Here is a 19621-nt window from a genome sequence, read left to right as displayed (position 1 = left end):
TTTCAGATCATCAAAAGAATTTAAATTTAAAATTTTAAGAGGAAAAAACCTACATGGCCCTGTGTGAAAAAGTGATCGCTCCCTTAAACCTTATAACTGGTCGGGCCAAACTTAGCAACAACAGCTGAAACGAAGCGTTTACCATAAATGGCAGTCTGTCTTGTACAGTGCTGTGAATGAATTTCGGCCCGCTCATTTTTGCAGAATTGTTGTAATTTAGCCACATTGGAGGATTTTCAAGCCTAAACCACCTTTTTGAGGTCATGCTACAGCATCTCAATCAGATTCAGGTCAGGAATTTGACTTTGGCCACTCCAAAGTTTTCATTTTGTTTTTCTTAAGCCATTGAGGTGGACTTGCTGTTGTGCTTTGGATGATTGTCCTCCTGCAGAACCCAAGTGAGAATATACGGCCATCTGTTCGTGATCTCAGCTTGAGGTCAAGAATCGTTCTTTTGTGACCTCCTGGATGAGTTGCTGATGCACTCTTGCAGTAATTTTGGTAGGCTGGCCTGTGAAAGTTCATCACTGTTCGAGGTTTTGTCCATATGTGGATAATGGCTCTCACCGTGGTTCACTGAAGTCCCAAAACCTTACAAATGGCCTTCTAACCCTTTCCAGACTGAGAGATGTCACCTACTTTGTTTATCAGCCGTTTCTTTGGATCGTGGTATGTTGTTTTGCTTTTTGAGATCTCTTAGCTTGCTTCAGTTTGTTAGAAAATTTCTATTTAATTACAAATACTTTTTCATACAGGGCCATGTTATCTTTGTCTAATATTTAAATTTGTTTGATGATCTGAAACACTTAAGAGTGACAAATACACAAAAAATAGGAAATTAGGAAGGGGGCAAACACTTTTTCACACCACTGTACGTCACCTGACAGTCCAGCATCAGGGCAGAGGTCATCCTCAAACACAGATGATTCCAACAGAAGAACTGGGATATGATTTGTGAAAAGGAGCCAAGGTCTGTGACAGAAAGAACAGCAGTCACAGTTTACTCTGGTTGTCTTCTCAGGTGGTTTCCACGGTGACTTTGATGGACTGACTGACCAACCGAGTGCTGACCTAATGTGACAGTGTTCGCAGAGACAAGAGACATGCTGCTTTTATCCATCTCCTTTATACTTGTACTATTTCTGCTAAAGGATGGAAAAATAAAGCGTGTGGTAACCAGTCTGTGTTTTTCCAGAATTTCATTACTTCTACTTTTTGGCTCTGAAACTGTTCAGCTTGAACTCCAGTCTTTTCAGCTTTAATGAATATTTCCTGCAATACATTCAGAGGCTTTGAAAAGCTGACGGGCTTAGAAAAATGAAAAGATGTGCACTAATATTAGTGTTACAGACACCACCCATTCATTCCACATTTAAACATACAGTTGTGGTCAGATGTTTATACACACTCATCATGAATGTCATGGTAATTTGTTTTTTTTAAATAATTTATTGGAACTGACCTTTTTCGATGGTGGAATGATGGTATAGCATACATCTTTAATTACTTTAAAAAATAAGAGCTGGGTGCTCAAGTTTGAATTTATTTGGAATTTTCTCTAATTCACACAGGGTCGAAAACTATGCATAAAGACTTAAATATATACTTACATCCTCACTAGTATTTGGTTAAATGTCTCAGAAGGTTTGACCTCAACCAAACACTTTTGGTATCCATCAACAAGCTTCTGGCATAATTCAGGCTGGATAATTGACCATTCATCATGGCAGAATTGGTAGAGTTTATTTCAATTGGTTAGTTTCCTCGCAAAGACCTGGCTTAGCTAATGTGAGCTAATGTGCTTTATCCATTTGAATCGAGTTTTCGTTCGTGTTTGGGATCGTTGTCAAGTAAAAAAAAAAGGAGAGTCCTGTATTATTGCATCCACATTGTGTAATGTACCAGTAGCAATAGTGTAAAAGCAGCCCCAGAGCATGACGCTACCACCATGCTTGACGGCCGCTGCAGTGCTACTCCTCCAAACACACCACCTGTCATTTTGGCCAAATAGTTCAACCTTTGTCTAATAATAATAATAATGGATTGTATTTATATAGCGCTTTTCGACACCCTCATAGCGCTTTACAATTCCACTATTCATTCACTCACACACTGGTGGAGGCAAGCTACAGTTGTAGCCACAGCTGCCCTGGGGCAGACTGACAGAAGTGAGACTGCCATATCACGCCATCAGCCCCTCTGGCCAACACCAGTAGGCAGTAGGTAAAGTGTCTTGTCCATCGAACCGGCAACCTTCCGGTTACATAGATGAGCTTCCCAACCCGCCGCCCCGGTCGTCTAGTCTCATCATAAAGATGTTCTGCAGAATGCATTTGGCTTGTCCATATGAGCAGCTACAAATTTCAGTGGAGTTTGAAGGTGTTATTTTTGGAGTAGGAGTTTGTTTCTTGGTCAGCACCCTCTCATTCCGTGGCAATTTAAAACTGACTTTGCTATCGACGTTGATGCTGGTGTTCCAGAAGTTTCCTGTTCATGGCAGGCTTGAGCCTGGGGGATCCCTGAACATCCTGACCAATTTCCTCTCATCTGATAGTGACAGTTTGGCTCTTCTTTCAGTCCTTAGCAATGAGACATCCAAATAACTTGTACTTAGATGAAACTGCTTGAACTGATGATCTTGGAATCTGCAGTTGCTTAGAAATGGCTCCAACAGACCTTCCCAACTCATGTTAATCTACAGTTCTCCTTCTTATATCTTCACTTAGGCTTTCCCATTACAAGCATTGGTCAATCCAGTGAGGGTTGTTTAACAAATTCTTTTTATCCGGGCAATGAGAAACTACCATTTGCAGCCCACATTTTTTTCTCTTTTATTTTCAGGTGCTTACTTTACCATGTAAGAACCATGTAGAACCTTCAGCGTCAAGATGTGTGAATAGATATTATATAGAACACACAGGGAGTGGGCAGAAGTTTTAACACTGATGTCCCTCTTCTAGCCAACATGCAGGACAGTTTATATGGCTAAAATATATTTTTGTAGCAGGCTGTAAATATCTTTATTTCTGTTGTAAAGTTTGACATTTTGCGTCTGTGGGAACTGACTCACTTTTGGTCACTTTTAGAACCAGTCTGAAGTGGATATTAGAGAAACTGCAGTGTTCAGTGCTTTAACATTAGCTTTATTTGTTAGCCCCAGAGGTTGATTTTGCATAATGCAGCTTGGCATGCTGCAATATTAACATACACCAGGTTACTGACAACCCTTTTTCGAGCTACCAAATGGAAAAATGGGAAAGCCAAAACGGATAAGACTACATCTAAAACACAATATCCTCTTTAGCATGAGACAAAACAAAACTCAACTCTGACCTTCCCCTTGGTCTCAATGCGTTGGCCAATTATCCAGAACATAAATCTATTGGAATTTTAAGATCAGAGCCATACCACCAGAAAACAAACATCTACTCAAACTGGCATATGGATACTATGAAACATGCATTTCTACAACAGTCTGATTCTAAACTACCTGAATCTGATGTAAACCCGTTCCTATTGATAGAAAATCTCTTAAGACATTTACTGTGGGAGGTCCCAAAGAAATCCAAGATGACAATAATCATTCAGAGAATTCTACAAAATAAGACAAAAAACTATTTCCATATAAAAATATAAAAACAAAGATAAGAAAAGTCAACATAAACTTAAATTATTAACTTAATATCATGTTTAAATTACATAACTGACAAATTACAAACTGCAAACTTAAAAAAAAAATTACTAAAACTTTAATAAGATGATTAAATCAGTCCCAAGGAATCCTGGGAATTATTGTAGTTCATTGCTCTGGTGACTTTGAAAAGTAATCAGTATCAGCTAATGTGTCACCAATCAGAACTGAGGATGAGTGGATGCCCCACCGTTTTAGTGCTGCTCTTCAAACGAGCCATAGAGATTGAAAATGTGACGTCATTCAAGGGTAAAACCGCAAAGGATTCTGGGAATTCGTGGCAAGAGGTACTAGCGCATACAGGCTTTCAATTGAAATCAGTTACACAGCGATAAAAAGAAACACAAAAAATGGAAAGAAGCTGTTGTATTATTAACTGTAATAGCCGGTCACATGACAGCCACGGGAAGCCGACGGGTAAAGCAGATAAAACAGGTTTTTTGTTTTTTTGTATCACTAATTGCCCAGTACGATTACAGCATACAATATTATTGTCACTGCTACATTTCTGTAATCCGTACCAGAAATTATTTCCACTACTAATTAATTACCATTGAGCTTAAAGGTCCTATTAATAAACGGTTAACGAATGTGTATTTATGAAGACAATTTGTGAGACTGGTAAACTTACCTTTGTTTGTACGATGGTCTTTCGTTCTACACGGTGCATTTCAAGGTCCTGCACCCATCTGTCAGTAAACTGTACCTGGGCTTGTTGCAGTGACCTGAAGTTACTAAACTTCATGAATGTATGCACTGGTGGTTTTCTTTGCCTTTTCGTCGAGTCTGTCTTTGTACAGACCGGCATTGTTATCCTTCGTTTTGTACATACCTTTTTTGGGGGGCAAAGAAAAAGCAAGAAGGTATTGGAACCGGAGAATGAACGTTTTGCAGTGCTGCAAATACTTGCATTTGATGCGGTACTTGGATTGTTTTGCCACGAGTTCCCGGCATGCAATGTGCGAAAGTCACGTGGTCTGTCAATCTGTATTGTGGGCTTGTTGTTCCTACTGAGGTTCAGACAAACTGTTTGGGTTTCTGGTTGGGGGTCGGCGTGGCTTGTGGTGGGAGGGGCTTTTGCTTCTCTGATGACTCTCCCTGGTCACTAGCTGTGGATAAATAAAAGTAGAAAATGAGGAACTGTCACACTGATCTGAGCCCTGAAGTGAAAAATAAACTGAATATGAGCATAATGGAGCTGAAAATAGGTTTAAGGTTTAAAACAAGAAAAGAAAATGCACAGTTCTCACACCCGGAGTGTACCGTCGTCTTTTATATGCAATCTAAGGTTTAAGTTCTAATGACCGAAAATCAGGCTGATCTAAACTACATCTACATAAAAAAGTCAAAAGAGAAGACTCATATGACATTTGTTATTCATATTTTAATAAATAAAAAAAAATGTGAATCCTGTGACCAAATCTAAAAATCAATGAAAAATTTGACATCACTCTAAGCCACCACCAAAGGTGTGCAATACAGTAAATGTTGGTCTCAATCTGATACTAGATTGAGACCAACGTTTAATGAAATGCTCTAAAAGTTAAATTAGACAAAGATGATCAGAGAAAATAAAAACCATAGTTTTTAAATGATGATTTCCCTTTTTAAGAAAGAAAAAAACAGCGGTTTTGTGATAGGCTGACGTTTGTTTTCTTGGTTTTAACTGGATTTCTTTTTACAGTTTCAGGACTTTTGTACAAAAACACATAGCTTGTGGTAATTAAGCTTCAGGTTTTGGTGAAGCCCTCAGAGGTGAAATACAAATGTGTGTGTGCATGTATTTGTGACTTACTCTGTAGCTTGGAGAGAGAGTACTCCAGCCCTCTCATGGCTTTAGCTTGGTTACTTTTAAACCTGGCGAGACCGAATTCCTGGCGGAGAAAGACAAAGAATTAGTCAAAGATAAATACCCGCACCATACGCAGTGTTGGGAAGGTTACTTTTAAAATGTATTCCGTTACAGAATACAGAATACATGCCCCAAAATGTATTCTGTAACGTATTCCGTTACGTTACTCAATGACAGTAACGTATTCTGAATACTTTGGATTACTTAATATATTATCGTGCTTTTTACAACAACGTGAATGTACTATTGCTGTGTGATTTATTACTATTACTGAAGGTCCGCGACTCCGAACTGTAGTAAAGGGACCTCTGACGAATACGGCGGGGTCCCTGTCGGCTCGTAGCCGAACAATAGCTTTACTTTGTTGTGTGGGTCAACTTTTCTTGCGAGAGACAGAGAGAGGCGTTGAAAGACTGCTCCAACGGAACTTATTGTTTTCGGAGGAAAACACGAACACGGTGTACAGTCGAGTCTTAATAGCTTACTTACAACTGGGCTCGTCAGGCACTCTTCTTGGCTGCAGTGGTTATTATTATATTTACATGCTTCCAGCTCCCGTTTTTGCTCGATGACAACTCGTACCTTTCCACTCGCCTTTTTCTCCCTCCTCGCGCTCACAGACACATAACGTGTATGGCAGTCCATTCTCCCTGCAACACGGACTACACTGCCCATGATGCTACATTCTTTAGAGCTATGCTTGTAGCATTCTGCCTGTTAGCTTAGCACAACAACAACAACAACAACGAAAAGGCGCTCTCTCACCCAGGAAACACACAGTCGCAGAAAGAGAGAGAGAGCGTCGCCCTGTAACCATGGCAACCGTAACGCTGCCGCCTGGAACGAAAGAACGTAGCTGTCAAACAAAACCCAAACAGTCCTGACCCGCGACAAAATGAAACAGGAAAGTACCGCAGTGTAATCCATTTATTTCAACAAAGTAACTGTATTCTGAATACCACCTTTTTAAACGGTAACTGTAACGGAATACAGTTACTCATATTTTGTATTCTAAATACGTAACGGCGGTACATGTATTCCGTTACTCCCAAACACTGACCATACGTTAGCTGTATATAGATACTGACGAAGTGTCACATAGTTGGTTTTGGTATCTTGGCTTGGCTTGAGAGCCAGGAGGTATTACTTCACAATTTTCTGAGTGTTTGCAGACAAGTCAGCATCTTCCATGCAAACTATGGGCGACAATGGACAATCTGATAAGAGACCAAACCAATCGCAGACAGAATTTTGGTGCAGCACCCTCTTTGCAACGAATTTCCCCAGCAACAACTCGCTAACTAGTCATGACAGTTATAAAGAAAGACAATAAATTGAATGAATTATGAAACGCTTATTTTTTTCTATTAGATCTGAAAATGTTGTGTAATACTACAACCTGAAACTACAAACAGATTTCGTTGGCCTGTACAGAAGAAAAAGGGAAAAAAATGTAACAACAGCTGTGAAATGGAATAGTCCAAATCACCAAAAGTAAACTGGACCTGGGCTTGTTGCAGGGATCTGAAGTTAATAAACATGAAGTGCATACACTCACACTTAGGATCATACAATAATAAATATGTCCGTGATGAAAGTTGGGCAGCACGCTAATGTCCTTACTCCACTCTGTATGCTCGTATGGGTCTGACCCTTTCAATCCTTTGATTTTTTCCTTGTCCTTTTTTTTTGCCTTTTCGTCAAGTCTGTCTTTGTACGGACCTGCCGTGTTGTCCGTCGTTTTGTACATAACTGTTTTTGGGGTAAATAAAATGCAAGTAGGGATTAAAACCACAGAATTAATGATTACCGGTGCTGGAAATACTAGCGCTTGATGCAGTGTTTTGATTTTGTTGCCACGGGTACCCACAAAGCAATGCACGAAGGTCACGTGGTCTGTCAATCTCTATCAGAAATACACTAAGAGAAGCTGGTGTGTTCTTTATACTTTAAGTGATAGTAGGTTGAGTTTGGGTTTTGGTGGCCAATTTTCCTTAGGACTGAAACATTTGTATGTTTGTGTATACCTGTATGGGTCGACCCAGTCCATATACAGCTGTGGAGATCCAGGCCTCCCTCCTCAATTTGGTCCAAGATGGCCGACCATGGTTCTCTTCAAACAGACACCGCTCCACAACAGTCTTAGAGGCAGAGACGGTAGAAAATGTACAAAAAAGCCCGTTTTTACTCCAAACACAAACTATGTTCAAGCACAGGAAAAAGTATTATATTCAACTTAGTTAAATACTGAAAATGTTAAAACCAACCAGACTGTAAGAGGCCTTGTAGTTTTCCAGTCAAAAAGCATTTATACCTGTGTCCAGTGCAGTTCTTTAAATCTGCAAATTCATCCATTTTCTTGTCCTTTCTGAGATGAGCAAAAGTGGAGAGAATGGCCTCATTTAGGAAACTATCTCCAGCCTTTCCAGCAAGGCATTCCCAGTCCAGTCCTGTTTCTGTCCCAGGTCTCCTCACAGCTGGACATGCCCAAAACCCCTGACCTAGTCCATCAAAGTCTAGATGTGCAGGAGATCTCCTATTCAGGTGCTCAAACCATGTCAGCTGGTTCCTCTATTACAGTGGTTCCCAAACTTTTTTTTGCTGCCTTTGTTTTACAACACGCACACACACGCACAAACACATCCTCCAACCACACACGCCCATATTTTGCTCCATTGCGGTTTCTTTCACACCTCAAACATTTAGTAAACAACTAAGCAAATACAAGTAACTTGCAATAAATTACAGGCAGTAAGAAAGTAAACTATTACGCTACGTCCACAACTACACGGGTATTTTTGAAAACGCAGCTGTTTCGTTCACACATAAACAGCATTTCGAATCACCGAAAACTGAGATTTTTTTAAAACTCCTTTTTTTCCGTTTACGTGTGGATGAGTGTCAGAGATTTACAGTTAACAAACAGTCAGGTGAATAAACAACAATGAGACACTTGTGTAGGTTAACGTGCTGCACGGGTGAAAAACTCAGAGCAAATCACACCGAACTGAAGTATTTGTTTATTTTTATAGGTTACATCGTCAATATGCAAATATAATCACATTTCCTGTTACGCAGGTCCTGATGTCTGTCTGCATGCAAGCTGTGTGTGTGTGTGTCACAGAGTATGTGTGTTGCAGGTCAATTTCTAAGAATAATATAATGCAAGTCAACTTCTGCGGATATGTATTTCTGTACTGATCTCTTGTCAGCGTCACAGGGTCAGCTTCCTGTTTCAACAGAAAGCTGTGTCTGGTGAAATATGTATAACATAACATTTGAAGCATAATCAAATAAAACAATAAAAATTCCTTAACATTCCCTCCTGTTGTTAAAATATTTCACCACTTAATCATACTTTATTATCAGCCAACAATCACTTGCTTTCAACACTTTCAATTGTAGCATCATTCAGTATGTGTGAGTGTGTGTATTCCTATACTAAATCTTCTTCGTCCGGTTCATCTTCTTGTGGCAGTCCAACATAGGTGATTACTGTGGCCTGTACCATTTTGTCAATCATCGATCTGATACAGGGTAGAATGCATGTAGAGAACATGCAAAGCAATAAAAGAAGAACTCCTATCAAGACAAGTCCTTTGATCATGAGGGTCCTCCAGCTGCCGCTCAGCAGCCAGGTCAGCCAGTTCTCTGTGTTCATGACATAGTCTTGTTGCTGTGCATTACTAAGTTGTCGTAACTTCTCCAGGGCGGTGGTCATGGTCAAAGAATGCACGTTATCTGGAATATAGGTGCAGCAAGTGGTGTTGAATAAGACACAGAGGCCCCCTCTCTCAGCGAGAATCATGTCCAGGGCGACTCTGTGTTGCATGACCACTATTCTGATCGCGTCGATTTCCTCATTCTGAGCCTTGTTTATCCATATTGAGCTGTTCAGGAAAAGTCCAAATCGGTAGTCAAGAGTCTCGATTCTTAGCATGGTTTTTCCATTCCCGATCCATGGGAAAAGTGAGTGCAGGACTTTCTGTCCGGTGGTCCACAACTTGAACTCCGCTGGCACATCACTGCCCCAGATTGGATCATGAGGTTGCACATCATCAGTGCTCCTCTTGCGTCTTGGTTGGTCCTTGTCTTTCCTGCGGCATCCGGAAAGTCTGGGAGCAGTTTTGGTTCATCCCCAGCTTTCTGTTTCCGTATGCGAAGGTGAAACACATTGGATGTTGTATTCCTGGTTCCCTCCTGACGTTGAAAGATTTTCCCTTGTCATTGGTCGCATTCAGGTTTACCCAGTATCGGTCATCACAGCTGTAGTTCCAGTCTGAGACCTCTGGTGCACAAAATACTACCTCATTAGGTTTATAGTTGATCAGTGTTCCATTACACCGTCGCAGGTCAGTTTTTGTGACTTGTCTTTTTAACTCCAACTTGAAGGCGAAGATGTCTTCGGGGGAACATGTTCCGCTGTTGGCTTTGTAGAATATACATAGGGCTTCGGAAAGGCTGGGTGATTTTCCATACAGGGTGGCTTGCATTGCTGTTGTTGGGAGGTGTGAACAGACGTAGCAGCCAGTGTGGTTGTCTTCTGTATGTACTCGGTTGTAGACGTACCGGTACCAGGCATTGTTCAGTCAGGGGTGGTTGTGGTCTTTATCCATATCCTTCAGGTGTAAGTTGTCATATGACCATTTCTTCTGCAGGTGGTGCTGTGGGTCCTTGTCTCTCCAGGTGAGTATCAGTAGGCTCACTAGGAGCGCAATGCCAGCCACTATGAGGACAAGGTTCTTCATGATGACCAGGCACACCCGGGCTCCAAGTGAGTAGACCACTGGCGAGAAGAGAAAAGGGCGGGATATACCCAAACAGCCCTTTCCTCCACCAGGAGAACACCTAGGAGTCGGGGGAACCGGCGTCTATGCTTGTGTTGTCACTCACTTTTTTGCAGTGGCTTTGGTGGATCCAATCAACTGGTTGCAACCTGCAAGAAACTGGAGAGATATCGCTCGGCAGTTTATTGTTAGCACAATCTCTTTATTCTCAAATAACTTAGTCATCCACTCTGCTAGGGTGGTTTCTCTTATAGACTTATTAATAGGCTCACTAGTGAGAGGCAGCGGAAATAGCCTCCCGTGAACGATTTCAAAGGGTGTGAGCTTTTTGCGAACCCTGGGTTAGTTGCATCCACATCTTCACCAGGCCCAAACACTCAGGCCATTGTCTTCCTGTTTCCTCCATACATTTTCTCAATCTCTGTTTTATTGTGCCGTTAGTTCTTTCCACTAATCCTGCGCTTTGTGGATGATATGCGCAGTGATGTTTGATGCTGAAACCCAGAGCTTCAGAGACTTTACTAATTACATCATTAACAAAATGTGTTCCATTGTCTGATCTTATCAGAGAAGGAATGCCGTATGTAGGAATGAAATGGTTGCATAAACATTTTGCTACTGAGATTGCATCTGCTCTTTTCACTGGATAAATTTCTGGCCATTTGGAGAACACATCCACAATTACTAGAGCGTATTTTGATGCTTGACATTCGTTCAGTTCAATAAAATCCATGTGGATTGTGTGAAATGGGTGCGGTGGTGTTGGGGAAAAGCCTCTTTTAGGCTTGAGGTTTCCCTGTGCATTATGTTTCTGGCAAATCATGCATGTTCTGATAAACTCTTGTGCTGAAGCTTCAAAATTTTGAGTATAGAAGTGTTTGGGGAGGATACTCATCATTCCACCCCTTGACAAATGCTTTAAGCTATTTGTCACTAATGCTGCTGTCTTGTGTAGCAATTTTGTAGCCGTGCTCCACACTTTAACCATTTCTTTTGCTCCGCTATAGGAGCGGCTTCCTATTCATCTCTAAGTACATCAAGTGGTATTAGCTGTGAAGTTTCAGACATTAAAGTTCATATTGGTTGCTGTGCGGCCTTCTTTGCGGCTTGGTCTGCGAAGTTATTGCCTTTAGTAATTTCTGAATTATCTTTTTTGGTGTGCAACGCATATTGACTGTCAGTGTGAATATTTATATCTTGACCTTTGCGCAGCATGCACGTATGATAGCCGCTAGTTCTGCACTCTGTGCTGAAAAAGAGGAAGCTAAAGGTTTCGCTTCTAAAACAGTAGGCTGCAGTGTACTAAAAATGTCTGGTCGGGGTTTCATTTTTTCAGTTAGCTTCAGCATACAGCTGTGTTCGGCACCATCTACTTCCACAGGAAGGAGAGTGCTTGTCACAGTCAGGCAAAGCTAAAACTGCTTGTTTGCAGGGCAAGTTTTAAGTCAATAAATGCTTTGTCTGCCTCTGGTGTCCATTCTATTTCATCTTTCAGAGCTAAGTGTTTGCCATAGATCAAGTTTTGCAAAGGTTGGGCAGTGCATATTCAGGTATCCAACATCTGCAAAAGTTGCAGAGACCTAAATAACTCATCATTTGTTGTTTGGTGACAGGCTTAGGGGGGGTTTTGTACAGCTACTTTTCTGCTGTCTAACAGCTGTCTGCCTTGTCCTGTCAGTCTGTGGCCAAGGTACGTTACTTCTTGGCTCCACAAGTGCAATTTATGCTGTGAGACTTTATGGCCTTGCTCCGCTAGATGTTGCAAAACTGTCAGTGTGTTTGCTACGCAATTAGTCTGTGTGTAGCCTGTAATCAAAATATCATCAACGTATAGCAGGAATTTACCTGGGGCAGGAAGCGTGCAAAATGACATGGGTTTTCTTAGAGCTTCTGCATAAAGAGTGGGGCTATTCTGGAATCCCTGAGGCAACCTTGTATAGGTATACTTCTGGTTGGCAACAGCGAATCCAAATAGCTTTTGTGAGTCAAAGTGTAGGGGTATGGAAAAGAAAGCATCGGATAGGTCTATTACAGAAAACCACTGTTCCTTTGGTGTTACTTGATTTAAAATTGTGTGTGGATTTGCCACCACAGGTGGGGTTTGTTCTGTTATGTCATTTATCGCTCTAAAGTCATGTACTAGTCGATATTTCCCCGTGTCTACTTTTTTCACTGGGAAAATTGGAGTGTTACAGGTTGTTTCAGTTGTTTTTACTAAAATGCCTGCTTTTTCCATATCTGCAATTACTGGTCTGATCCCTTTTTCTGCTTTTGTGCTTAAGGGATATTGTGGATTAACTGGCCTGTAAGTTGTGGTAGTTTTTACTACAACTGGATCTGCTAGATCTGACAACAGAGGGTTTGTGTTCAGAGCCCAGAAGTAATTGTTCTATGTTATACACGTCCGTGTTTCCATTGCTCTTTGCCTCTTCGTCTTTTTTTTTTTTTTGTTCATTACGTTTTCACTTGAGGCATTCCTAGATACCGTCTAGTTTTTCAAAGAATTCACACATTTCACACATCTTACATATTCCAACTTTGAAGTTAAAGTTTTCTTATTTTTATCTCTCTATATATATATTTAAACTTTGAATTGCTCACAGTTTACAGCTCTAAAACTGGGCATTTGTAAATCATGTACGTGAATTCGCATATGTTGCTTTTGCAGTGTTTCAGACCCCTTAAGCAGTCAGTTTTCTTTCCCAAATTTGCTAACCTATGGGTTTCTTCCGACCGCTGCACCTGGAGAATTGGTCCAGGTCTGTTTTGCTCCTGAAGAAACACAACTAAGACATTTTCATTATTATCCTGAGTACTTAAACTACCCGTTTCCCTCTCTCTGGTCAGAAATACCAACTCATGTTATGTGTATAAGTGTAAGCAGGTCTTCATTACTTGTCGTATGCATGTTAATGTTCAGTGAGTGTAAGCTGCTTCCTTCATTGCCTCTGTATGTTATTATCAGGTTTAATTCATGCATCTTTACACTGATGTCTTAATTCAAAATCATCTCACTTCTGATTCTTTCCAAAAATAATTTCACATGTAACAATTTGTGTATGTGTGTTTTCTATTCATTGATAGACAGCTCCCTGTGCTGTCCTCTATGCAACTTCTGCTTTAAAACAAATAAATAAAAATGTTTAACTTGCTCATTAGCTTAGTAGTGTCCACATATTTAAATCAGCTTTTCAATCTTGTAGCTTTAGCTATTATCTACAGGGTTGGGCTTATTAGTTGTCATTATAAATGTGCTCTACATCTCAGTAATATTTATCTAGGATAAATGACAGATTTTCAAGCAGGTTAAGTGCCTCTATGCACCTAATTGGTTTAGATATTGCCTTTATTTTCTTCATCTCATATGTCATTATACTGAGTTTGAGCAATCCTTAAGCTTGATGCAGACTACTTCATAACAATTATCCATCTCACATCATACTGACTAGGATACTTCTTGTCATTAATATTATATTTTTATTAATATTATCATCTTTTTCTTTCTATATAATGACAACAGTATATTACAACATTTTATCAGTGTAAATCACTATACTACTACTGAGCCAATTTAATAGTTTAGGATCATCTTACTCAGCAAACAGATAATTTAGAATTCATCCAATCCGTACAAATTTGCTTTTTCTCCGCCTACTTTTTAGACTGGTCTTCTGTTTGCCTCATCTCAGATCCAACCTTCAGTCACATTCATTCTCTCTGTTGCATGTTGAACCAAGTAATTTATTATTATTATTATTTTTATATTTTATTTTGTATCCATCAAGGGCTCTGGGTGGGCTGCAGTCCCACCCGTCATCCAGGCTGGAGACATTTACCTTTACACACACTTTCCTTGGCTGAACAATGAGACAGCCTTAATCTACCTTATGCATCTCTCTTTTTATAGAAAAGGTTTTCATGTGAATGATTTCCTTTTATTTATTTTATACAATCTGGGAATGATCGTCATGCCAACTATATTTCATTATTTAGTTCTGTTTGTAAGGTTCCTCTTAAAATAGTTACTGCAGAGGGACTGCAAACCATTTGGTTTCGTTTTGTAGAAGATTTGTTTACAAGGTATTTTATTGAGTTAAATATACAGACAGACCCGTGAAGCTGTCACTGGCACGAAGAATGAGATAAGTTATCAACAACAGGCTTCTACTTTCAGCTATTCTTGAAAGCGGTTGTCGATTTTACGTGATGACGCACAACTTTAATTTCCCATTCAGCCAGTACGTGAGCTATCAACGGTAAACAATTCAGTGGAGTAGTTCAGCCACCTTAATGTGCTGTTAAATCAACTTACTCCACCAACAAAACAGTAAAAACAGTTTATGCGCGCAATTTCTATCCTATGTTAGTTGACACTTTCCGTACACTTATTTACTTTCCAGTAAATTTAGACTTCCAGCCTTTTTTTAACTGCGAAACGAGTGTCTATTACACTGCCAGTTTCGACTTACAAGCGAGTCTTAAAACTGCCAGTCCCCGTAGGACGAGTTTTCTTGGAACAGTGTCACCCTAAACACCGATAATTTTACGCAAGGTGTGTCAAATGTGGAATAATCACCTGGCTTCGCTGTTGCCGGTCTGTCGGGCGTCCCCCTTCAAGTCCCACAGCCGTGGGCCTGTATAACGTCGGCCAGGACCCGAATTTTAGCGTCCCTGGACTTTCAACCCTACCTGGAGGGCGCTCTGCAGAGACTTCGACGCAGGTTTGTCACGGCGTCGGGACTTGAGGAAGGATACCACTGTGAAATGGAGCATAATATTATTATTAATACCAGTCCATTAACGACTTCGAAGGACCAATTAAATGTCAGAGATTTACAGTTAACAAACAGTCAGGTGAATAAACAACAATGAGACACTTGTGTAGGTTAACGTGCTGCACGGGTGAAAAGCTCAGAGCAAATCACACCGAACTGAAGTATTCATTTATTTTTATAGGTTACATCGTCAATATGCAAATATAATCACATTTCCTGTTACGCAGGTCCTGATGTCTGTCTGCATGCAAGCTGTGTGTGTGTGTGTCACAGAGTATGTGTGTTGCAGGTCAATTTCTAAGAATAATATAATGCAAGTCAACTTCTGCGGATATGTATTTCTGTACTGATCTCTTGTCAGCGTCACAGGGTCAGCTTCCTGTTTCAACAGAAAGCTGTGTCTGGTGAAATATGTATAACATAACATTTGAAGCATAATCAAATAAAACAATAAAAATTCCTTAACAATGAGGAATACAGAGTTCGTCACGCAACGTCAAAGGTATGTGCCTTTTTTCACGTCACGCTGTGCGCACGTTATTGTTTACATGAGATGAATTGCAGAATGGCAGATAGAGACAAAATACTGTTAATCTTACTGTCTACAGGTTTTACACACTAACATATACAAACGCAGTTACTGTCCCTCCATTTAGAAAGGCAGAGGCGTCACGGTGTGATTATTTTACTGTATGTGTAATAATATTCAACATTGCTATCAATGCATTTTTCAAAAAATGCCTCTCTGTGCAAAATGGGTTTAAAAACATAAACAACTGTGGGATACTGTTTGTCCGTGATTGGGAGAGCACAGTGCTGCTCCCGTCCTTAATTGGAAAACCAATCCTGCACGGGAGACCTACCTTGGCACTTGTGCAGGTGAAACCAAAGGGCAAATATGCTTCACCAGATTTTCTAGTCTTTGGCTTAGAATGAAGTTGGTTTGGAAACATATTCAGCGATGCTTCATCTCCTGCTTTGCATTTCTGTGGGCGCCCTGTGCTAGCAGTGTCCAAGAGTTTTGTTTTTTCTCTCCCCCCCCCCCCCCTTTTCATACCGCGCCCCCCCCCCCCCTCTGCATTGGCTCTGTCTTGGTGATGAGCGTGTGGGCCTGAGGGTCCACGATAGAATCTTCCAGGACGTAGACCCAATGGCGTGTCCAGCGGGGTGGCCTGGGGGGGCACAGGCCACCCCCCAAACCAGACTGGCCACCCCTGGTGCCACCCCAAAGGCAAAACAATAAAATTCAATCAAATATCAAATGTCCGATTATGTTTTCACGGTGACGCTCAGATATCCGAGTGTAAGTGAATGCAGCATCGCTTCTGCGCTATGCGCATCACGTTAGCAAAGGTAGGAGAGCCAAGCACGAAAGACGGCACTGCAGGAAACAATTTTTCGGTGAAAGAAAATGAGGACAGAATAAATGTCCCGGTAAGTAATATCAAGTTTGTTGAGTTTAGTAAACTTCGGTGAAATTAGAATACCAAGGAAAAAAATAACACTTAAAGAATTATTGCAGCTGTGGAATATTTCAGACAGTATGCTACTGAGGGCAGCTAACATAAGAGTTATGAGTTATAAGATAATCTAAGTCGTAACATTGCTGTATGGAGCTGCAGATTTGGTTGCAGGTTAACATAGCTGGACTGGCCATCGGGCATACCGGGCATATCCCCAGTGACTTATTTTTTATTTTTTTTTGTAATGGCATGAACAATGAGGGGTGGTGGATTGGCCAGATGCAGGTCGATGTGTAGAAATAACTCCGTTGTTTGGTGGTGGCTATGACGGGGCTTCCACAGAGGCAGCAGGTGGATGAGGGAAGGGGAGGCAGGAGGAGAGACCCGAAGCAGCCGCCAGTCCGAGTGTCAGGTGAACTGAACTTCAGGTAAGAAGTTATGACCTGCAGTCTATCTGGGTCAGATATAAACCAAGTTTAGGTGGAGTTTATTTTCATGTTGCTGACTTTTTACTGTCAGTTGCAATAACTCATACTGCGTTCTAGCCAGTTTGACGGAGTTTTTATACAGCTGGGTGGGTGCTATGATGTTACTGATAGTGAACTTTATTTTATTCATAAGGTTAGTAGAGTTGCCAAGGGCTCCTTAAAAAAATGGGATGGTCCCTCATTCAGAGAAAATATTACGCGTTTCGTATTGAGCTGAGAAGAGACGCAGTTTGTCCCGGACTTTAGCTAGAATGGAAAAAAGACACAAAGCTGGATTTATTCTGTCTTTATGCTGCACAGCTGCCTCTTCTCTCATTCTCTCCCCCTCCCTCTCCTGTTGCTACTTCAATCATGAAACTGATCAATGATCAGCTGATCGTCTCTCTTGTTTGTTTATCGCCCACTTTGCGCCAGAAAGAGGAAACCAGCAGATATTGCGCTAAACAACAGCAGCACGTTTAAGCTTGATCAGCTGTTGTTAGAATGTATTTAATATTAATTTCTAGTATCAGCTGATGTTTGCTGGAGCCACAGCTGTAAAGCTGCTGGTCATGATGTCTGTTTAGATATGTGGTGAGAGGGAAACATGAAGATGAAACCAGGAGATGTCCTTACTGAATCATCAGAGCTGAACAGGTGATGGAGAAACAGGTTTACCTTTTAGGTGACATGAATGAGTTGAAGTTATGAACTGTTTCTGAGAGACAAATAACACCAGGATCCTTTTTTATGTAGCTGACAGCTGGTAACTGTGCAGGGGCGGGTCTAGCAAAGTTTTGCCAGGGGGCCAGGTAGGGCATTAACAGGGAAAGGTGGGCACAAAGAAATACTTTTCTTTCTTATTCTCATTTAAAATACCTAGTTTTTATTAAATAATTATCTAAATCTTACAACAAAAGTTTTTATCTGACGTAAAATGTATAGAAATCATACATATACCAACAAGACTGTACATCACTGTCACAACAGCATTTGTTTTCATTCAAAGTCTTTATGGCTTTACTACCTGGTGGGTCGGTCTGTAGTAAAAATGCCCAATTTTTTTGTCCCAGTCCAGCCCTGCAGGTTAATACTGGCAGTGTCACCATGCCAGCTGACTGTATTTTATCATCAGCCAGTGTTGTTCTTTATCAATATTACCAAAGTTTACCATAAGGCAGCATAGAAAGTATTTACTTGCTTTCAGGTTTTATTCAAATGTTAGTCTTTTCATTTGTTTCCCCACTTTTTTCCTGTTTCAAAATCAAACACCAGTTTGTGAGAAGATTATCTTCTTTTTTTAACAGGCAGATAAAGTTTTGCATTGGCATTGGCTAATTTGTCAATTGTTTGTTACAAATGTTCGTATTTTAATTTTCAAAAATGTTTTTGCCCAAAACATATGTGCACTATATGTCAGTAAAAATACTATGCAAATATTGATGTCCTTGAATGCTGAGTAAACACTGACAAAGCACTGATTGTATCTCTTGTACTTTATCAACACAGTATCTAAAAACTTTGCACCGTAGTGGTTAAAATCTCATTCTAATAAGAGTTAAAAGTGCATTTGGTTATTAGGTTTATAGGATTATTGAATTATGGTTAAGGGTTGGTAGAATTTTTTTTTTAAACATTATCTGCCAATTAAATCTGCCACCCTTCTCCAAATCTGTGCCCCTACCTGGCCCCCCCAACAAAAATTTTCTAGACACGCCACTGCGTAGACCGCCCGAGCCATGTGCATGGGGAAGACCCGCTCCGCCCAGCCCGGCAGGCGGTTGGTCTTCGTCAGCAGTCGCCTGGACAGCAGGTGGTTGGGTTGGGTTGAGTTCCTCTTCATGTTTAAGTTTGTAGAATAAAATTTATGTTCCCGTTGCTATGAACACTCACTGACTTTGATCACGGCAAGCAAGAGAGGATAGGACAGTCGTGCCAAAGTCCCCATTAACAGGACATAGACAGCTGATTGTGCCTGCATTAGTGCCTGAAAATCCGGGTAGCTTTAAATTCTAACAGTGTGTTTAAATGACTTTAGTTTTCATACCACAAAAAGTTTTCAGACGCTAGTTTTCAGACACCAAATGAAAACCGTTGGGGTGAGCACGTTTTTAAATATGCAATTGTTAACAGTAGAATCTAAAGTTGCCACTTTAGTGAAAAAATGACTTTGCGTTGGCTGGGAATTGAACCCGGCTCAATTGCTTGGAAGGCAGCTATGCTAACCTCTATACCACCAATGCTCACATTAGGAGAGTGGAAAGTAGAGCGACTTATCCTGTGATTAACACAATACTAGTACTTCTATGCAATGCTTTTCATCATAGCATTTGTTTACTGTAAAAACTGTTAGCTGCGACCGTTATTAGGTGTTGCTACAGCTCCGAGGCCAGCATTGCTAATCCCTTTGTTTTATAACCGCACTTCACCAGCGGGCTCAAGCTAGTTAGCTGTTTAACGCGGTCGCCGGTCGCCGCTTCGTCATAGTCTTCTTTTTTTTTAATCTAAATGCTGAAGTCAGCGTCCGAGGCTCTAAACACCCTCTACCGTAAACGTCGCAGTCTGTTGTAGCTGCTGAGGAAGCTA

At 40.8% G+C, this 19621-nt stretch overlaps 1 protein-coding gene and 1 pseudogene across 1 annotated transcript; both read right to left on the bottom strand.

The window, feature by feature from the left end:
• Window positions 1–4708: 4708 nt before the first annotated feature.
• Window positions 4709–18878, bottom strand: LOC146635368 (PRELI domain-containing protein 1, mitochondrial-like). The gene is made up of 5 exons (XM_085350100.1): window positions 18766–18878; window positions 16166–16253; window positions 7571–7684; window positions 5487–5565; window positions 4709–4800 (listed from the first exon to the last, which is right to left on the bottom strand). Exons 1-5 carry the CDS (start codon window positions 18876–18878, stop codon window positions 4709–4711), a joined length of 486 nt encoding a protein of 161 aa, XP_085206226.1.
• On the bottom strand, window positions 8980–10291 carry LOC146635369 (uncharacterized; annotated as a pseudogene).
• Window positions 18879–19621: the final 743 nt, after the last annotated feature.

The sequence above is a fragment of the Diplotaxodon limnothrissa genome, linkage group LG3, assembly GCF_057381915.1.
Source record: "Diplotaxodon limnothrissa isolate DT_005_m linkage group LG3, D_limnothrissa_male_GT1.1, whole genome shotgun sequence".
In the NCBI taxonomy this organism is placed as follows: Eukaryota; Metazoa; Chordata; class Actinopteri; order Cichliformes; family Cichlidae; genus Diplotaxodon; species Diplotaxodon limnothrissa.
This window is presented reverse-complemented; position numbering and strand designations above follow the sequence as displayed.

Excerpts from the sequence above, each read along its gene's own strand:
- LOC146635368 (XM_085350100.1), bottom strand. The coding sequence starts at position 18,878 with ATGAAGAGGAACTCAACCCAACCCAACCACCTGCTGTCCAGGCGACTG. Across the intron at positions 5,566-7,570 it reads GACTGGGTCGACCCATACAG|GAATTCGGTCTCGCCAGGTT; the intron begins GTATACACAAAC and ends TTTCTCCGCCAG. Across the intron at positions 4,801-5,486 it reads CTCTCTCTCCAAGCTACAGA|CTAGTGACCAGGGAGAGTCA; the intron begins GTAAGTCACAAA and ends ATTTATCCACAG.